At 42.6% G+C, this 18,348-nt stretch overlaps 1 protein-coding gene across 1 annotated transcript; it reads right to left on the bottom strand.

Annotated features, from left to right (window-relative positions):
- Nucleotides 1-2,306: 2,306 nt before the first annotated feature.
- Nucleotides 2,307-18,154, bottom strand: mrrf (mitochondrial ribosome recycling factor). Its single transcript, XM_069703298.1, has 7 exons — nucleotides 18,102-18,154; nucleotides 14,725-14,913; nucleotides 14,425-14,577; nucleotides 10,261-10,379; nucleotides 5,279-5,370; nucleotides 3,473-3,632; nucleotides 2,307-3,103 (listed from the first exon to the last, which is right to left on the bottom strand). The coding sequence occupies exons 2-7, from the start codon at nucleotides 14,909-14,911 to the stop codon at nucleotides 3,026-3,028; spliced, it is 789 nt and encodes a 262-aa protein (XP_069559399.1). The 5' UTR covers nucleotides 14,912-14,913; nucleotides 18,102-18,154; the 3' UTR covers nucleotides 2,307-3,025.
- Nucleotides 18,155-18,348: the final 194 nt, after the last annotated feature.

The following is an 18,348-nucleotide window of genomic DNA, read 5'->3' as shown; positions in this document are numbered from 1 at the left end:
ATGTTTTACATGCGTAACCATAGTAACTCTGTATTAGGCAATACAACTTGACCGATTTCTGTATCGGCCTAACGCAGATATATCGGTACCGGCGCAAATGCTGTTCAATATGAAAACTTTACTTTTATACAACATAATGCAGAAAAAGATGATTGGAGTAATTTAGGAACTGTTGTAGTCTTTTTAATTTAATATTATTTATAACTTCCTAATCCCATTGAAATTCACTGTTTCAGCACACTGATATAATTTTGGATGATAAAGTCTTATTGGTAAACTGTATTTGATAACCACATTTCGGTTTATATATCAATATGGGATTTTTAAAAAAAAAAATTTAACTCCCTAATATTGACATCGGCCCCAAAACTCCGGTATCCGTCAGGCCCTTTTGAATGCCGATAAGCTGCCACTCAATAATGTACCTGTGCACGTCCTGTGTAGCTGCAGACAAGAGGACTGAAGCTGCTGCTCTGCTAACACGCTGCTCACGCTACGCCTCCCGTGTCGACGTGCTGTAAGTCGTGCTCTTTCCATGGTGAGACCATGCAATTTCTGAAAGAAGAAATAACAAATTCTTCTTACAAATGAGAACTAAAATGCACAATTTAACGCACTCGTAGGTTTTGCGTCAGCTGATCCTGGTCTGGTTCGACCAGTAGATTACTGAATGTTAGCAAACTACCGAGTCTGTTCACTGATTTGAAGTCTTCTCTACTTGTGCTACTGTTAAATTACCTTTTAGCATGAATAAATGTCATCTTTTCAGATAACGTGGAAAAGTTAGTCTCACTTTAACACTCTTTGTTGGCGATGTCCGCTGATGTCCTTAAAGTCTGCTTTCAGTAATAGATCATTTCTAAAGTGCAAGAATCCAACACTGATGCTTTTTAGTAAAAAAAAATACAATTGAATAAGGAGCCTGTTTTGCATTAAAGCAGAAGGTTCAAGTGTGTAACTCCGGTTATCTTTCCCCTCGGTGCACCAGCAGCGGATAAAAACTGCCACTATCAAATCAAATGTTTACTGAACTAATTTAGACTTGTATATTTTTGTGAGGAATCGCCAAAGGACACACCAGAACTTTCACAAAGACAAACCTTTACTGATCTCGCGCTCTCACACAAATGCAGTCCCACGCACACACACATATGCACACATGTACGTCAAAAAGGCGGCGCTGGTAGTAGTAAACATTTGAAAGGAACGGGGGTAATTCACTTGATAAATGTCAACCAAAATGAAGCTATCAGCTGAAAGCAATTTCCTTGTGCTCGCCTGTGTTCTGCGCCAGGGACTTGGGAGATTTTCACCCCTCCATCGATCATGAAGCCTCTGTTTTAGGCCAAGGTACACAATGCCCTCAAATTGCTGACATATGGACCTAGAATCACCACAAAAACCTGCCATTTCCACCCCACCCCTCCCCTGTCCCAGCCCAGCCACTCCTCTGCTAAACTCCTGTTTATCCAACGACTCCGGTCTGTTTAGGCCATTACAGCAAAGCCATAGAGGGAGACAGAGCGCCAGGGCAAATGTATGAAAGCCAAAAATCTGCAGCGTGCAACAGAGCCAGGCTACAAGCTAGCATCTGCAAAATCTGCATCGCTGCTATTCCTCAATTCATTTTCAAGAAGTCAGAAAGCATTTTGACAAAAACGTAATTTGGAGTTACAAAGTTGCAGCGCTGCAATCATCAAATGACTGTGTGGCTGTACGGCTAAGTGTGTGGGCAAACTTAAAATAAAGCCTGTCTGACTTGTGGGCTGCCTGCGACCAGTAGCGGAAGGAGCAAAACAAATCCTGATAAAGATGATGACACCAACCACATAATGGTACGGAAAGCCTCTCGCTGGTGTAAACAGCATATAGATGAAAGCAGGGTTGTGTGTGTGTGTGTGTGTGTGTGTGTGTGTGTGTGTGTGTGTGTGTGTGTGTGTGTGTGTGTGTGTGTGTGTGTGTGTGTGTGTGTGTCGCTGAGTAGGCTTCTCATTCAAGCATTTCTTGTGATTAACTTGTTTCAACAACTACTTGCGTTACAATTCCTGACTGTGGCTTTAAAAGTGCGGCTATTTAAAGACAAAGAAGGCAAAGTGCACGACATTTAAAGGCTCTTTTCCTAATGGACAACTGTGGAGCCAGCAGCCGGGACCAAGAGGTCTGTGCACAGGAAAAGTCCATTATCACTTGAACTAATGGAGGAGGGGGCGACTTCAAACCAAAAAGAAAAGAAAACAAGAGAGAACAAGAGAGAACAAGATGACGCACACGGTACAAAGCACTATTTCTTTAATGGAGTCCATCAATAATGTTACTTTCCTGACTTTATTGTGTTTAAAAGAGAGTAGCTGTATTATCAATCCTCGACATGGACAGAAATTAAAGACCTTTTTTTTTTTTTTTTTTTCTCAAGTGCATTTTTAACAGACTTGGAATCGATGTGAAACAAATGTTTGGCAACATGCTCACGGTATCTGTTCAGTCGACTCCTACGTCTCTGGAACAAACTCTCTCTCACTCTTGCCACCAAGACAAACCCGCAGCCAGTTTACATTCGGCCGGGTGCGCTTGCTTTATATAAACAGACAGCCCCTGTGGCAAAGGGTTTGATTAGGAGGAGGCCCACAAATCCCATTAAAAGTCCATTCGTCGCTTGCTCGGTGTTTGTTTGAAGACAGGAAGAGTAACAAAGTAGGAGGGAGGTGACGGGCAGTTTGTCGTTGTTGTTTCCGTGCCAATTTCTGTTTATGCACTTATGCAGCTAAACACAGATATCACACGGCAGCAAAATGAAGACCTTTGCCAGTGATGTGGGCAAAAACAAAGGCCCAGCTTCTGCCAGGAGAACGCCAAGAATATACCACAGAACCAGGATGTTTCTCTGTGAGATTGAAAACTACCTCCCCAACGTGATCCAGTCACTGTCTATTCGCAGCATGCTGAAAATGAGGTGTCACTGCTGTTGTGCGAGTGTCCTGTAACCATTGATAAAGTACGGGATGGAAGACCTGTCTCATCATCGCAGTCAGCCTAACAACTCCTTGGTCTTGGCTGCAAGCTGTTTGTCAATATCCGCTGCAATGTTGTCCGCCATCTGCTGAATCTATGACCACAGAGGGGCAAAAAGATAGAAGTATTTGAGATATATATTTTGCAAGCAATTCTTTCTCTTCATTACTATTCCTGTTTTTGATGTTGCACATATCTCCATCTTTAATATCCTGTGTCTTTCTTTACAGCACTGCAACATTCTTTTTCATTTTATTGTTATTCTTAATCTATTGTTGATTATGCTGCTTTAATAAAACAATTCCCATCAGGGTTCAGTGAAGAATATCTACCTCTCTTAACTGTTAAGTGTCTAATAGAGGAGGACAATATAGCAGCGAGGTGACAGAATAATGTGACTGAACTGACCGAGAGCTCAAGTTGGTTGGAGGATCATTTCCGCTCCGCTCCTCCTGTCTCGTACCTGTTTTTCCACGAGCCGTATCGTGTCCTCCGAGTGTCCTTCCTTTGTCTTTTTGACCTGTGTGACGGCAGTAGAGCGCACTTTCCTCAGCGAGTCTTTAGCCTTGTTGCTGAACTGTTTGGCGAGCTTGGCCAGGTTCTCTCTGTGTTCCCGCGTCACTCTGCAGGGAAACGTCACAAGAGAGAGAAGTGGTAAGTTAGAAGATGACAGATGGGTAAAATGGATTGTAGCAAGCAAGAGTCGTCACAGAAACTAATCTGTGTCCTGTTTATGTCTCTGTATTCACTCATAAGATATGAGGAAGGATAATACTGAAACAACATTCTTCTTGGTTCAAGAAGCAGCTAATAAATCAATACATAGTTATAGTTTTAGTTTTGACGGTAAGATGATGTTTATAAAAAAAAATTCCTGGAAACAACAACATTTCTGAGAGACAGAGATGCTAAAAAAAAAAAAAACAAGCACAACTTTGTCAGACATATCGTAAAAAAAAAAAAAAAAAAAAAAATACACACCTGAAACCGAAACACATTCTTGTGCAGAAACAAACTGATGAAAACCACTGTCCTCACTTGTGCAAATGAGGGTGCTAAATGCTCATAAGCATGAAATCTAATCCTTTTAGTTGTGACTCGCGGCAACCATCGAACAACAATCACTTCCCGAAGACTCAGACCAGAGCTGAAACATCCGTCATCCCAACAACTTTGCATTCATTTTGCATTTGTTAATCACTCAGAAAGTCCTACTTCCCATTTCGCTCTCCCTCTTTGTACTTAATTGGCTTTTTTTCCCTCATTGTTTTTTGCCTTGGGGACTATTTGCAAACAATCCAAGTGCAGCGTCTATTTACTGCAAACAATACGGCCTAATTACCGATTCCAGGGCCAATCAAGGAGCGCCTTCTCTTTGGAAATGCAAATGGAGGCTCGGAGCGTGCCGAGACTGATTGCAGGGGGAAAGCAGTCTGACTCTTGTGTCCCTCCTCTGCCAGACTAACACCTGCTGCTCTCTCTCCCTCTCTCTCTCTCTCACACACACACACACACACACACACACACACACACACACACACACACACACACACACACACACACACACACACACACACACACACACACACACACACACACGCGCGCACACACACACGATCATACATGCACATAAACACAAGGCGGCATTCGCGCATGCAAACTCACATGCACATGTGTATATGTAAAAAATTATATACACACAGAGCGGTTTGGTGAGTGAGTGACGGATTGTTTTGTGTGAGGTTGTTTGATTTGGCCGAGGGACGAGGAGAGAGAGTGAGAGAGGTCGAGCCGGAGCAGAGCGAGAGAGAGACTGACCCACTCGTCACATCAACACACTGAGGGTCTCTATACATGTACAAGCAAAAGTCAATAAACCTGTCAGTTACAGCAAAGAGCCCGGAGATGGGTGGATTTATTAATGGGGGGAAACACAAAACCATGGCTGAGACTTACTGTTACATTTAGCTGTGGTAATTTACGTAACAGATTGATTATTTTATTGATCTATTGATAATTATTTAATGGCGTCCTAAAATGGTTTCCCTTGTGTGAATGACAGGAGAAAAACAGGAGAAAATTGTAATTATATAAAAAACTATTTTAACTTTGACTCAGCTGAGGAATTACATTATCAGATCATCCAGTCGTTTCAACAGTAGCAGAAAATAAAAGGTGTGTTTTATTTAAAAAAAAAAAAAAAAAAAGAGTAGGAAAACAACGGAAAAGGAAAGTGCTAACTGTGCGAATGTGTCGGGGAGAAACTCACTTGGGAACGGCCACCTTGATGATCGTCCCGTCCACCTCTGGGTTTAGATTCATGCTACTCTCTCTCAGGGCACGGGTGGCTGCCGCTGTAGCCTGGAGGTGGGGGGGCGGCGCACGCACGCACACACACACACACACACACACACACACACACACACACACACACACACACACACACAAATAAGATTTAAGGACTGGTGTGAGGGGAAAAGCAGGACTACAACCGCAGGTAGTGGCTTCGCTCCAGCTGGCAGTCATTAAGGTGTCATGTATGTAGTGTGTGTGTGTGTGTGTGTGTGTGTGTGTGTGTGTGTGTGTGTGTGTGTGTGTGTGTGTGTGTGTGTGTGTGTGTGTGTGTGTGTGTGTGTGTGTGTGTGTGTGTGTGTGTGTGTGTGTGTGTGTGTGTGTGTGTGTGTGTGTGTGTGTGTGTGTGTGTGTGTGTGTGTGTGTGTGTGTACCAGGGGAAGCCCGTATAGTGTGGAAATGCCTCGGGCCACTGTCAGTGGCCTGGCCCTGTGGGACAGGACTGAGAGGTTGCAGGGCAGGGCGTTGACCCCTGGCGACCCCACAGGAGTGTCGGCATGTGCATGTGTATTATACACAGACACACATGCGTTCCAGTTTGTTTTGTTTTAATTTTAAATCAAATTTTAAAAACCCTGATTTTCATAGTAGCAGCTTTTTGCTTGTCTGTGAGAATGGGAAGTGGTAATTATTTTAAGGTGAACATGTAAACACTTCACATGTATCTGTGTGGATAACAGGACATCGAAACTTTACCGGGTTTAACCACCATGAAGGAGGACTGAAGTCAACACAGTTGGAGATCACGAGCATTCAGGTTACACATGTTGAAAGGCATTGATATCACATGTTTTTTAGACAGGTGCATGCAACATGATGACACATCAACATGGCTGAAATTGGATTTCTCAGAACGACTGAACCCACTTCTGCCCTGAAAAGCAAAGAAGACTGGACCGAAGAATCATCTTCGCTACCAACTGTTTCAGGTAAGAAAACATCCAGCTGAGCTTCAGATTACAGCTCTCTTTGGTTCATCAATTTACACTTCAGTGACGCACGGGTTAATGGACGTAACTCACTTAATATCTATTTATTTCGGCCAGTTTCTCTGTCTGACTCGTGTCAAAAAGAGTAACTGCAGATGCCATCTGTCATCTTTATAGAGAGTGAAGATAATTAAAGGGAAATCAAAAGACAAGCATCACGTCTTTAGTGAGGGGACAAGTGACCGAGCGTCAGGGTGGACACTGACTGGAGAGGCAGCTGCGCTCAATAACACGACAGCAGACGAAGATGTTGATAAGAGGATCAGAGAGCTGCTGGTGCACAGTCGCACACACTACTCGATGATAGCAGTGATCGAGTGGCTTTTTGGAATTGTATTGAAACGTTTCATGTTTTGGCCGGCAAACAGAAAGAGAAGTTGGCTTGACATTTAGAGGGAAATATTAAAATACCCTACCCATATGTGAAATATAAAAGAAACTCTTCACCGCAGGCAACACAGTACTTCTGTTAAGAAAACACTGAAAGAGAAGCAGAACGCTACAACGCGCGCGCGCACACACACACACACACACACACACACACACACACACACACACACACACACACACACACACACACACACACACACACACACACACACACACACACACACACACACACACACACACATGACAGGGAGGAAGCCAAATCCTTTGAGTTGCTGAAAACAAAGTCACACTCCTCAAACCAATTCTTTAACCACATGACAACTCCCTTCGCTGGGCTTTACAAAGAGTGCAATGCAGAGAAAAAGACCATATCATTTCCTCCCTTCACTATCCGACTCCACGCTCTCCTTCTGGCCTTTCCCACTGGGGAAAAAGAAATGGCAGCAAGATTAAAGGAATTTATTTGTGCGCATTAAATTCATTCATGAGGTTTCTTTTCCTTTGTTCAAATCTTCCGGAAAGCAGGCCTCCAGTTGCTCTCTTTGAGTGTGGGGTGATAGATTCATCCCATACCTATGTTTGATTGTTCTCAGCATCGAATTCATCACCGTTTCCCCTCTCTGACGACCACTCCGGTGGTTGCGAAAAAACCAAGTGGAATTTCTCTGGAAAGGGCCGGGCAGGTCTCTGGTTAATATGTCGGAGAGGAAGAGAAATTACACTGAAGTTTCACATCAAACGCTCACGGCTGGGTTCAAAGCAAAGAGGCGAGCGGAGAAGAATGTGCGCGAAAGAGTCTGCGTGTGTATGCGTGTTTAAAAAGACACTTTATGAACACAGCGGTGGGATGCTTAAATGTGGACACACACACACACACACACACACACACGCACACACGCTCTTATTCTAGAAATACACCAAATTGCCTCCGGATTCGAGCATGCTGGTAGATGTTGTTAGTTCCACTGTGTCTTCCCAGGCTGTGCTTAATGAATGAATGGAAAACAATGGTCGGGCCTCTTCAATGCCTGGTAATGGATAGGCATCATTATAAGCCTATTAGCTCTGGGTACTGACGACTCACCTCTGTGTGGGACACGGGTAAGACGGGACATGACAGGGTAGCGTGTGTGTGTGTGTGTGTGTGTGTGTGTGTGTGTGTGTGTGTGTGTGTGTGTGTGTGTGTGTGTGTGTGTGTGTGTGTGTGTGTGTGTGTGTGTGTGTGTGTGTGTGTGTGTGTGTGTGTGTGTGTGTGTGTGTGTGTGTGTGTGTGCATGAGTGTGTCAGTGTGTGTGTGTGTGGTCTGTGGTTAGAGTGTTTCAGGGAAGGAAAAAAGACTCACCGGAGAGACATTTAGCCAGATTCAGGTTTGAAAACTGGATTTCCACATTTGAAGTGTTTATACTAAATACTTGGATTTGTATGTTGTTTTGTATTTGTATGCTGTGGTTTCACCTGCAGAACAAACAGGAGAAACCACAGCCCTCACATGACTTGTTAAGAATAAAAAAATGTGCAGGAAGATATTTGAAAATAACAGTTTTTTGTTTGACAGGCTGTTCTTTAAAAGAACAAAACAAATTTGCATATAAAAACCGGTTAATGCATTTTGAAAAAAAAAAAAAAAAAAAAAGAAAAAAAAAAAAAAACTCTGAACAACCCGTTTTTAACTCGAAGAGGTTATCGTATTAAGTTAGATAAGGCAGATTTTTGCTTCCTCCACTTTTTATATTGTGTCTAAGTTATATGTTTCACTATTAATCCCTTTAAATGGCGCTTCAATGTTCGGTACTTTCCTTCTTTCTTTGGAAGCTACTTTTTTTTTAAATTCTGTAGACTAGCAGGTCTTAGAGAGACATATGCTGGTATGACTTGGATGGTATCATTCAGGTTGTACTTACAGTATATTTTTTCTGTATTTCCTGTCTACAGTGTGTTTTCAATTTGTATTCTAAAGGCAGGCGGGTGTGTAGACATTTTTATGTGGTTGTAACTCCATTAAATCAGCCCACAATCACGCTAAAGGGTGTAATACAGCCATCAGTCCACGAGAGGATACCGCCTCAGTGTCATGTTTTGCCTTACCGGGGCGTGACAAGTAGACGCAGGTATGAACAGGGTGGAAGAGATAAAACGACAGCGTTCATGTGATGAAGTACAAAGAATGAGACAAGTCCAAGCAGAGAAAAGGTTGGAGGTGGTTGGACAGGACGAACACATGCGGGAGCTGTGTTCGAGTTTGCTAGAAAGCTTTTAAGTAACATAAATTACTTACATTACATATGTAATATTACTTATATAAAATTAGTCATTTTAACCCAAACCTGACCAAGTAGTTTTTGAAGCCTAAACCTGAGGCACCCTACTTTTCATTCCAAAACGTGACACTGACCTGCCGTCCTAAAGTGAACTGAAGGGTGTATTAAACACTTTGTTGTGATACCAGGTTTCATATTTGTTGTTGTTGTTGTTCTTCTTCTTCCCAACAGTATGCTATCTTAGAGTTTTGCTCTAAATTCATGCATGTCTGTAGACATTTAAGTTTTTGTAACTTGCATCTGAACTCATTGAATGTCTGTTGACAGGCTGAAATTTATGATCTTCTATCATATTAATTTTGCATACGAGTCTCCTGTTTTTTGTATCGATTTCAAGAATAAAAGATTTTGCACATTTTAATGAGAATTCGAAGTGTTCCTCACAATGTGCAGTATATGAGGTGTAAACAATTAAACACTTGTTCTTGAATTATGCAAACATTTGCTGACAGGAAGTGGAGCAGATACGAGGGATCAATACACCACTTATATCAGTCAAATATCGAATGAGATCAAAGAGAAATGAACAGACAGCGGAGAAAATCGATTATATTAGTCTCTGGATGTGTGATTGCATAATGTCGTGTTAAATGCATAAAAAGCACATTTTGACTTTCCAGACCACCAGAAAGTCTGGCCAGTAAAAATGTGAGTTGCCCCCCCACGGACAAAAATCTACGCAGGAAACGAGGGAGAGAAAAGAAGTGAAAAAAGAAAAATAATCCATTCCTTCCTAACCTAGGGGTAAAATGAGGTCATTTCCTCTTCTGTGACAACTCACACACAGACCTGACCACATTGCAGTGCACACATACACTGAGGTTTGTTGCTATCTTTCACCCCAGAACAAAGGGCTGCCCCAGTGATCAATCAATTAGTATGTGAGACACAGGACAGAGAGGCAGGCCAGGTTTCATTTACACAAAGTGATGCAGGATTTGAGTTCTGGTCTGGCTCACTTTTCCTTCAGCGAGGATCCATCTATCTGTCTGTGCTTTTGATTATTTTTACAAAGCTTAGTTACTGCGTGCTTGTCCGTATGAGACAAACAGATACCGGGAGGAAGAAACTGTTCGTGTGTGTGTGTGTTCGTGTGTGTGTGTGTGTGTGTGTGTGTGTGTGTGTGTGTGTGTGTGTGTGTGTGTGTGTGTGTGTGTGTGTGTGTGTGTGTGTGTGTGTGTGTGTGTGTGTGATCGTCTTACCTCGGGGAAGCTGCTCATGTTGACCATAATGAGCAGAGGTGACTTCATGGAGATCTGACCCAGCTGGTTGAGCGGGAACTTCCCATCCTGAGTCGTCACCACAATGTGATCCAGAGCTCCTAAACAAACACAGATCAATGGAGGTGTTTACTCACTTTCTTTATTCAGTTTCGGGCTCTGCTGCCATTCGAATCAGGCAAAATTGGGAAATCAACAATACATCAGCCCTAGCAAACTGCTGCAACAGCTGTTTTGAAGGCTTTAATGTATTTTTGACAAAACTTTACTCAATTTAACTTTGATGAAGTTAAATCTGTTATCTTTGGTCTCTTTTACTCTAGTTTTTAAAAATGTAAAATAACCCCTCTCAGACATGTATGTATCATAAAGTGTTTGTTATGTTGCATTCTCATATTTGCCTCCAGTAAATATACTGTGGTAGCTTTTCTGGTTCGATAACACTGCTTCCATGCACAAATAGAATAAATAAAAACACAAAGTCAATCATTTAGTCACTCGGATGAACAAAATGACAGACAGACAGACAGACAGACAGACAGGAATGTGCAGCAGAAGCCACAAATTACAGGAGTAAGTGAAAAAAAAAAAATGAGACTGTTAAAAGTTTCCATGACCTATTGTCTCTCCTCACTGTCAACAGTGAAAGAAACAAAGGTAAGATGGCCAACACAAGCTGACTGGCGTCTCTCCCTCCCTCTCTCCTGTTCCTCCTTCGCTCCATCCATCCGCCCCTCTCCCTCTCCTCCATCTGGCTAACCTCAGACGCAGTTGTTTCCTTCTCCTCCACCTCTGCCTTACATCACCCCCGCCTGCTTACCCACTGAGGGGGGGTTGTGCTGGTGGTGGTGTGTGTGTGTGTGTGTGTGTGTGTGTGTGTGTGTGTGTGTGTGTGTGTGTGTGTGTGTGTGTGTGTGTGTGTGTGTGTGTGTGTGTGTGTGTGTGTGTGTGTGTGTGTGTGTGTGTGTGTAAAAGCGAGGTGAAGGGGAGGTGAGCCAGTGGTGTAATTTTCGCTACAAGATTAATACATTACATGATTTTAAGGGCAAAAAAAAAAAAAGACGTACCAATCTGAGATTAGTTGCAGACGCAATTAAAAATGAAACATTGGTACAATGTGATTATAGGGAAACCAGCTGAATCACAGTCATACCTTCTACCTGCCTGCCACTTACACTGTTGCCCTTTTTTTTTTTTTTTACTTCAAACATCCATTTGTTGCCACACAGTGCCTCTGTGTATATGTCGACCATGATGTGTCCCTCTTCCTGTCTGTCTTTGTTACCTGTGCCTTGGCAACGAGCAACAGCACATCTGTAAGTCATTTCTTTAACTCCGATAATGGATGGTGAGGAGTTGGTACAGAGGGGTTGAAAGACAGGAGGAAGAGGAAAAAGAGGAGGAGGAGGAAGAGGAGGAGGAGGAAGCATTTACCAAATATCAGAGTTGGCTAAAATGTTCTTTATTAAAATATTATATAGGATGTCATACTTTCTCATCCACCAAACATTAATTAAGGTTACCTTATAACATAAATACATTTCTCAGCTGCATGCATCATTTATGACAGGTTTTTATGACAGTGCTGGACAGTCCGTCTGCCTGCCATTAAATAAAAATGAATGAAGTGAGATGAACAGACTGAAAACATTACTTTATGAGATAAAACAGATGTGGACAACGTTTTCATAGTTTGCAGTTAAAAAAATGTATTAAATCGCAATAAATTGCCATATATGTTATGTTATGTTATGTTATGTTATGTTATGTTATGTTATGTTATGTTATATGACTAACGTTCCTGGTTTGATTCCTCACCAGACATTTGTTGCATGTAAACTCCCCTCTCTCTTACGCTCTCATAACTTCCTGTCACCTCTCCACGGCTGACTTTGGAATAAGGGCAAAATGTTCCGAAAATGCTCAGACAAACCCTCCAACATTAGCTATGAAAATGGACCATTTACATAATTTCTGTGCAGTTGTTTGGTCTGAAAGAGAACTTGAATGACAGTGTCCTGGTCCAAATGATGACAGATTAAACACATGGAAAATGTCTGCGCTCTCGAGGAGGTGGTAGCCACCTTTTAACCTTTGGACAGAAGCAGACTCGTTTGCTTCTTAGTTTCCAGCCTTAATGCAAAGCTAAACTAGCTGCCTGCGGAGAAAACCCCAAAATGTTGAACTATACCTTTAACAATGTTTACATGGAAACAGAGCTGATTTCCAAGCCAGATTAGCCGCCTGTGATTACCACAATATGGTGGACGTAGCTCTGATCCCTGCTCTCCGCATCTATCTGTCTGACTTTCTCCTGAATGCTGGACGCACACAAACAAACACATGCACACACCAAGGCAACACACATCGGTAGGCTACATACAATCATATCGACGCACACTCTTATAAGTTTAATGAGAGCCAGATGAGAGGTTCATGGAACAAACACACACACATTCGGACAACTGACGTCATCCCATTCCACCATCTCATCTCTGCTGTCAGCTCTAAGTCCTGCTGCCTCCCTGGATTACTGTGCAGCTGGACAGAAGAGAAGAGAGGGGGATGGACGGACCGGAGGAGAGCAGCGAGGGATGGACAGACTGAGGGAGAAGACAGGAGGACAGAAGGAGGCATGGAGGTATAAAGAGAGGACTGAAGAGATGGAGGACGGAAAGTAGGGATTGATGCCTTGTGAAGAAGTGTTTCTCTGTGGGTCAATTTTAATTTCAAAAACATGAGAGAGAGATTGATAAACGTTATATGAGCGGAGGCCAAAATCCAAAGCTGACAATTGCTGGGAAAACAAAAGAGAAGAGATAGAAATGGAGGGAGGGGCCGAACGTAGAAAATGAGTCAGCGCAAAAAAATTGTTGAATGATTAATGGAGCAAGAAAAAAAAAAAAAAAATTGGAAATCTGCAAGGCAAGACACGACACTGAGGAATTAATTATAGAAATCAAGGTTGAATTTGTGCTTCTGTTGTCTGCATTTTGTTTCAAAGTAAAAAAAAAAAAAAAAAAAAAAAGACTAAAGCAAATCAGAAAGTGCACTTTGATCGAAGGAGTAAAAATGAGACAAATTCAAGACAGTTTGAGCTTAAAGTCTGATTCAGGTGGCAGCCTCCTCCCTCGGGAGCTTCCATTACACACCCCGCCTCTGACTTGCCGAGCCCTGCTCCCATTTGTTAGGACCCAGAGGCGAAGGGTCGTGACCTGGATGTAGTTGGGGAAACTGAGGCCAAGCCAGGGTCAAGGTAACGTCACACGGGGATCTCCTCACACTAAGCCCTTTGGCAGGTAGGTGCAAACACAGACAAAGGCTTTTATCTCAGAGTTAATGTGTCTGTGATGGGCTGGTAAACAAAACGCCTGATGCACACGGAAACTAAAATTGTACTTTCAAAGTTGCACCTCACTATAAATGGAGTCAGCACAGTTAGACATTGTTTGTCTTTTTTATGCTCTGTGCTTCACCTGATTGAATTAGAAATAATGTAATGGGTACTACATTAAATTATAGTCTCAGCTTGAATTTGAGTCACTTTACATCAGTTTAAAAAGAACTGAGTGGGATATATACATATATATCTTTTTTTGTTTTTTTGGGGGATAATCTAGTCAGTCACCTCCTGAAGTTTTCGAGCCACAGACATAACCGATGCTTTCATGTGTTAAAAATGTTGAAGCCTATCTGTCCGACCTATTGAAGCCTTGTACGTCATGTCGCTTGCTCAGATCTTTTGACCAGCAGCTCTTAGTTTTTCCTTCATCCAAACTCACTACCTGGGCCTTTAGCTCTTCAGATCTTCCTGATCTTTCATTTTTGTGGTCACTTCTTTACTCCTCATATGGACAAACAACTTCAATCTAAATGGCAACTCTTGCCCCCCCCCGAACGCTGAAATAACATACAGCTGCCTGAGACACATTCAGCAACCGAGTGTGTAACTGTCCAAATACCTTCGGTCGGGGCCGTATGTCCGTATTGGGACGTTTGGTGAGGAAATTTGCTTCAAACCTGAGAGTCGTGCATGTTCTGTAGGTGGAAGTGTAACGTGTGCATAACGAAAACAGAGCGATGCAAGGAGACGTGGCAGACAGCGATAGAGAGTCCAGGAACGACAGAAAGAAAGGAGCCGAGTACCTGGAGAGGTTCGGATGCTGAGGCTGCGTGTAAAGTCATCTTTGAGCGCGTTGAGAACAACGGTCATGTCCTCCTTCACTTCAGCCAGACTGATGATGTCTTCCACCAGAGCCGAATTAATATTCACCTTAGCTGACTGGCCCTTTGCCTTGGCTTGGAAGATGAAAAGAGGGAAAGCACGGAGTAAATCACGGAGACTCATATCTAAGACAAATGACGTCTAATCAGCAAATGTATTTGCTCCAACAGAATCGTGGCTGCTGTACACATGTGAACTGCAGCGTCTGTAATCTCACTGACCTTTTGCCTTCTTGGTGGCGTAGAGCCTGGTGCATGCAGCAGCAGCAGCAGCAGCAGGGTGGTGGTTGGTGCTGGGGCAAAGGAGCGGCCTAACGCTGACCCTGGAGGTGACCACGAGGGGAGACCTGACGTGCCGCACCAGGAAGTGACACAGAAGAGGTCGCAGCAGGCTCAGATTCGAAGCCATAACTGTTGACAGACAGAAGGGGACAAGTGAGAGTGAAAAAAAAAAAAAAAAAAATGTTGTTAGGAGAAGTACAGAAATACAAGGTAGTTGAGTTTAGAAGGAAAATGTTTGATGACATGAGTCAGAATTAATGTAGAAAGCAGTGCTGGTGACATTTAACAAAATGAGGTAATAGCTCATATCAACCAGCAGGAGGTAGGCCTACATCTTCTAACTTATTAGAGCGCCATGTCTCTTTTCTTCTTTCCAACTTCATGATGATAATTTGTGATGAAAAATACAATAAAAAGAAAAAACAAATTATACAACCTAACCTTTTGTATGCTTTGTTTTCTCTGTCGTACTTGAAGTACAAATGGTAGAAAGAAAAAAAAAATGCCTGCTAAACTTTCATGAAGTCCAAGGTGGCCTAAAAATGTTGAGCCCGCATAAGGTATCAGGAAATCCTCATAAGCTGAGAGAAGGTTTGACATGTTTGGGTCAAATGGCTGAAGACAGATTACAACACTGCAACCCAGCAGTCTGGGTTTAAACAGAGAACAAGATGAACATCTGTCACCAATCTTTACCATTTAAACTATTAATTGAAATCTGTAGAGTGTTTTTAGCAATCGATACAATATCAGAAACCATCACATCACAATATTCAAGCGTATCAATATTTTCTCACACCCCTATTCGTCAGTTAATAGTTTTACTGAGGTCACACACTGCGTCTATAACCAGGATTTCTCTGACTTTACAAAGTACAGAGAAGAAAAAGGGGTTCTTGTACATCCAATCTTACATCACATGTTGTTGAGCTTGAAATGATGAACCCTAAAGGCCGTTTCTCTTTCGCTCCCACTCACAGACCGATGGGATGCACTCGGTTGTTTGGGCATTCCTGAAGGGGAGTCTCCCATTCAAACGCACAACAATGTGAGATCAGCCGCTGCCTTTCTGTGGGTGGATGAATCACAGGCCACCTCACAAACCGTGTCACTGACCCTCAGCGAACACACACACACACACACACACACACACACACAAGTGCAGACAAAATGAGATATTTAAGTCCACAAACACACACTAAAGCCCGTCTGTCACAGTCTGTGGCTGTGAACAGCATACGGTGCACTGACATCCTCTGTTGTCTGGTCTGTACAGTTACATGCGAGGTGAAACATAAAACAGAGGAGAAGAGATTTCCTCACCACCTTCTCACACTTCTGTAAAATTAAAGAAAATATTCATGATTTTCAGCAACCAATAAAATGCCCAAAACTGATTAAAGTTTATAGTAACTAAAAATATATATATATATATATATTTCTCTGCTCAACCAAAAGGATTAAATTAAATTCCCAGTGATGTAATGAGTTTTGACATTTTTTTTATGACATCAGTGAATTGACTTCAGATACACGTATATACTTTGAAAATTGTTTTGAGAAGTCAAGACTGAGGGTAAAGCTGGGAGTTTAAAGCAGTGCAGCACATATTTTAAGCGAACAAAAGTTACCCAGACGTTACAGAAAGCTTCATCGTATTGAGCTGAGATTCATTTTCAAAAACTGGCAAGAGTCCAAACTTTCCGAGAGAAATTCAAATTTAGTAAACAGGAAAATTCTGATAAGAGAAAATCACATTCCTTTATTTTCTTAGAATTTAAATATATTTACAGGTATTTTTTGTTGTTGTTGTTGCCAGAAACAGACAAATTTTAAGTCTTAATTGTTCAAAATAAATCAATGAGTTTGGTGTAATTTGTGTCACAACCACAAACTCTCTCACACACACACAACTGATCTCAGTGTGTTCAATTGTAGCCACTAATCCCAGGTGTCAATACGATACTCACTCCGCATATCAACCAAAAATCCAAACATAATCCAGTGGCAATATTTAGGCTAGACTGTGGACCACCACGTCCTATACAAACCCACAACCGGCCTCCGCGGCTGGCAGGTTTCCTGACGAGCTGATATGATACGCCACACTGTGGCAGAGCAGGTAGGCCGGGATGTGGGACGGTGACAGATCTCTTTAGAGATGAAGTCGGGCAGAAAAAGTGAAGCACAGGTGTTCAGTGGGATACTGTAGTCTCGTATGCTGTAGATTTCACACCCGGCAGCAGCTGCGGACACACCTCAGTTTCTTCCAGCAGCAGAAGCCAGCTGGTGAGCCCGCACTGCTTGCTCTCTGTCTGCAATACAGTGCGAGCAGAAAATAACACTGCAGAGATCTGATAATGCGCTGCATGATCCTGCCTCCTAAAGCCAGTGTAGAAAATTTGAAAAACAGATATTTGGTTGGCATCTTTTGCCCGTTTAAGTCAGCTTTTAGCGCTACTCTGATCCTGGGGTCATTTTTTGCCCTTTGCCCCCTTTAATTTCCTGCACTGGCTAAGACTAATTATCAAGAATAATTTCATTACCAATCAACCACTCTTTCTTTTTTTTTTGTTGTTGTTGTTGTTGTTGGATTAATTGTTTAGTCTATAAAGTCCCAGAGATGAAAACATGCATGACGTCAACCTCCTCGAGCCCAAAGTGACATCCTAACTTTGCGTTTTTGGTCCAGTCCAAAATGACACTGTGGTCATTTTACATGCTATATAACCAAACAAGCAAACTATCCTCACTTTCTCAAAAGCTTGAACCAGCAAATGTTTGACATGTTTGCGAAATAAAATACTTTCCTAAATGATTTGTTTGTTGCGACTAAACCAACGTATTATGTCAACAGCAGGTACACAGTGCATATTGTCCACAGTATTTGCGGCCATCTGCCTTAACATACACGAGACTTAAAATACGTGAAAGATTTCGAAATACAATGACAGCTCAGCTCAGCTGGACGTCTTAAGCCTTATACAGCTGCACATTACGTCACACCTTAACATGTGATATTCTGACAAAACAAGTCATGTGGTTATCATTATTGATATTCATATTTATTATTGATATTTATAGAATTCAGGTGTGCAAGTACCACCGTCGTGAAGGTCGGTGTGATGGTGGGGAGGGTGTGGGGGGGAGGGGGGGGAGGAAGGGCATGCATGCTGCACTTCTTCGCCTTCGTGGGGAAAAAAAAATAAACCTCGAACACGTAAATTGGTCAACGACGTACAACCGTGGATTTCAGCTGCGTCCCGGCAAAACTAAACACCGGACTCTAAACGACGCGAGACGGCAACGTTACTTACTTTGTATTGAAAGTCTTTACAGCAGCATGTCAGCCAGGAGACGACACATCACGTGGGGGGAAGACACGTTCGACGTCCACGTCGCTGTCGTCATCATCACGCGCCCCGCGTTGCGTCAGGACCCGATGGAGCGCTTGAAACTGCGAGACGGGTCATCCCAGATGAGCGGAGTTTACCGACCGAGACAGCGCGAGGTTAACTGCGAGAGGAGCTGAACGTCGAACCGAGTGCTTCCTCTGGAATCTGC

This window comes from Brachyistius frenatus, unplaced genomic scaffold (genome assembly GCF_029030835.1).
Source record: "Brachyistius frenatus isolate BFR_SWC_R1_liver_20210118 unplaced genomic scaffold, ASM2903083v1 Contig_3, whole genome shotgun sequence".
In the NCBI taxonomy this organism is placed as follows: Eukaryota; Metazoa; Chordata; class Actinopteri; family Embiotocidae; genus Brachyistius; species Brachyistius frenatus.
Note: the sequence above shows the minus strand (reverse complement) of the source record. Positions and strands in the feature narration are given on the sequence as shown.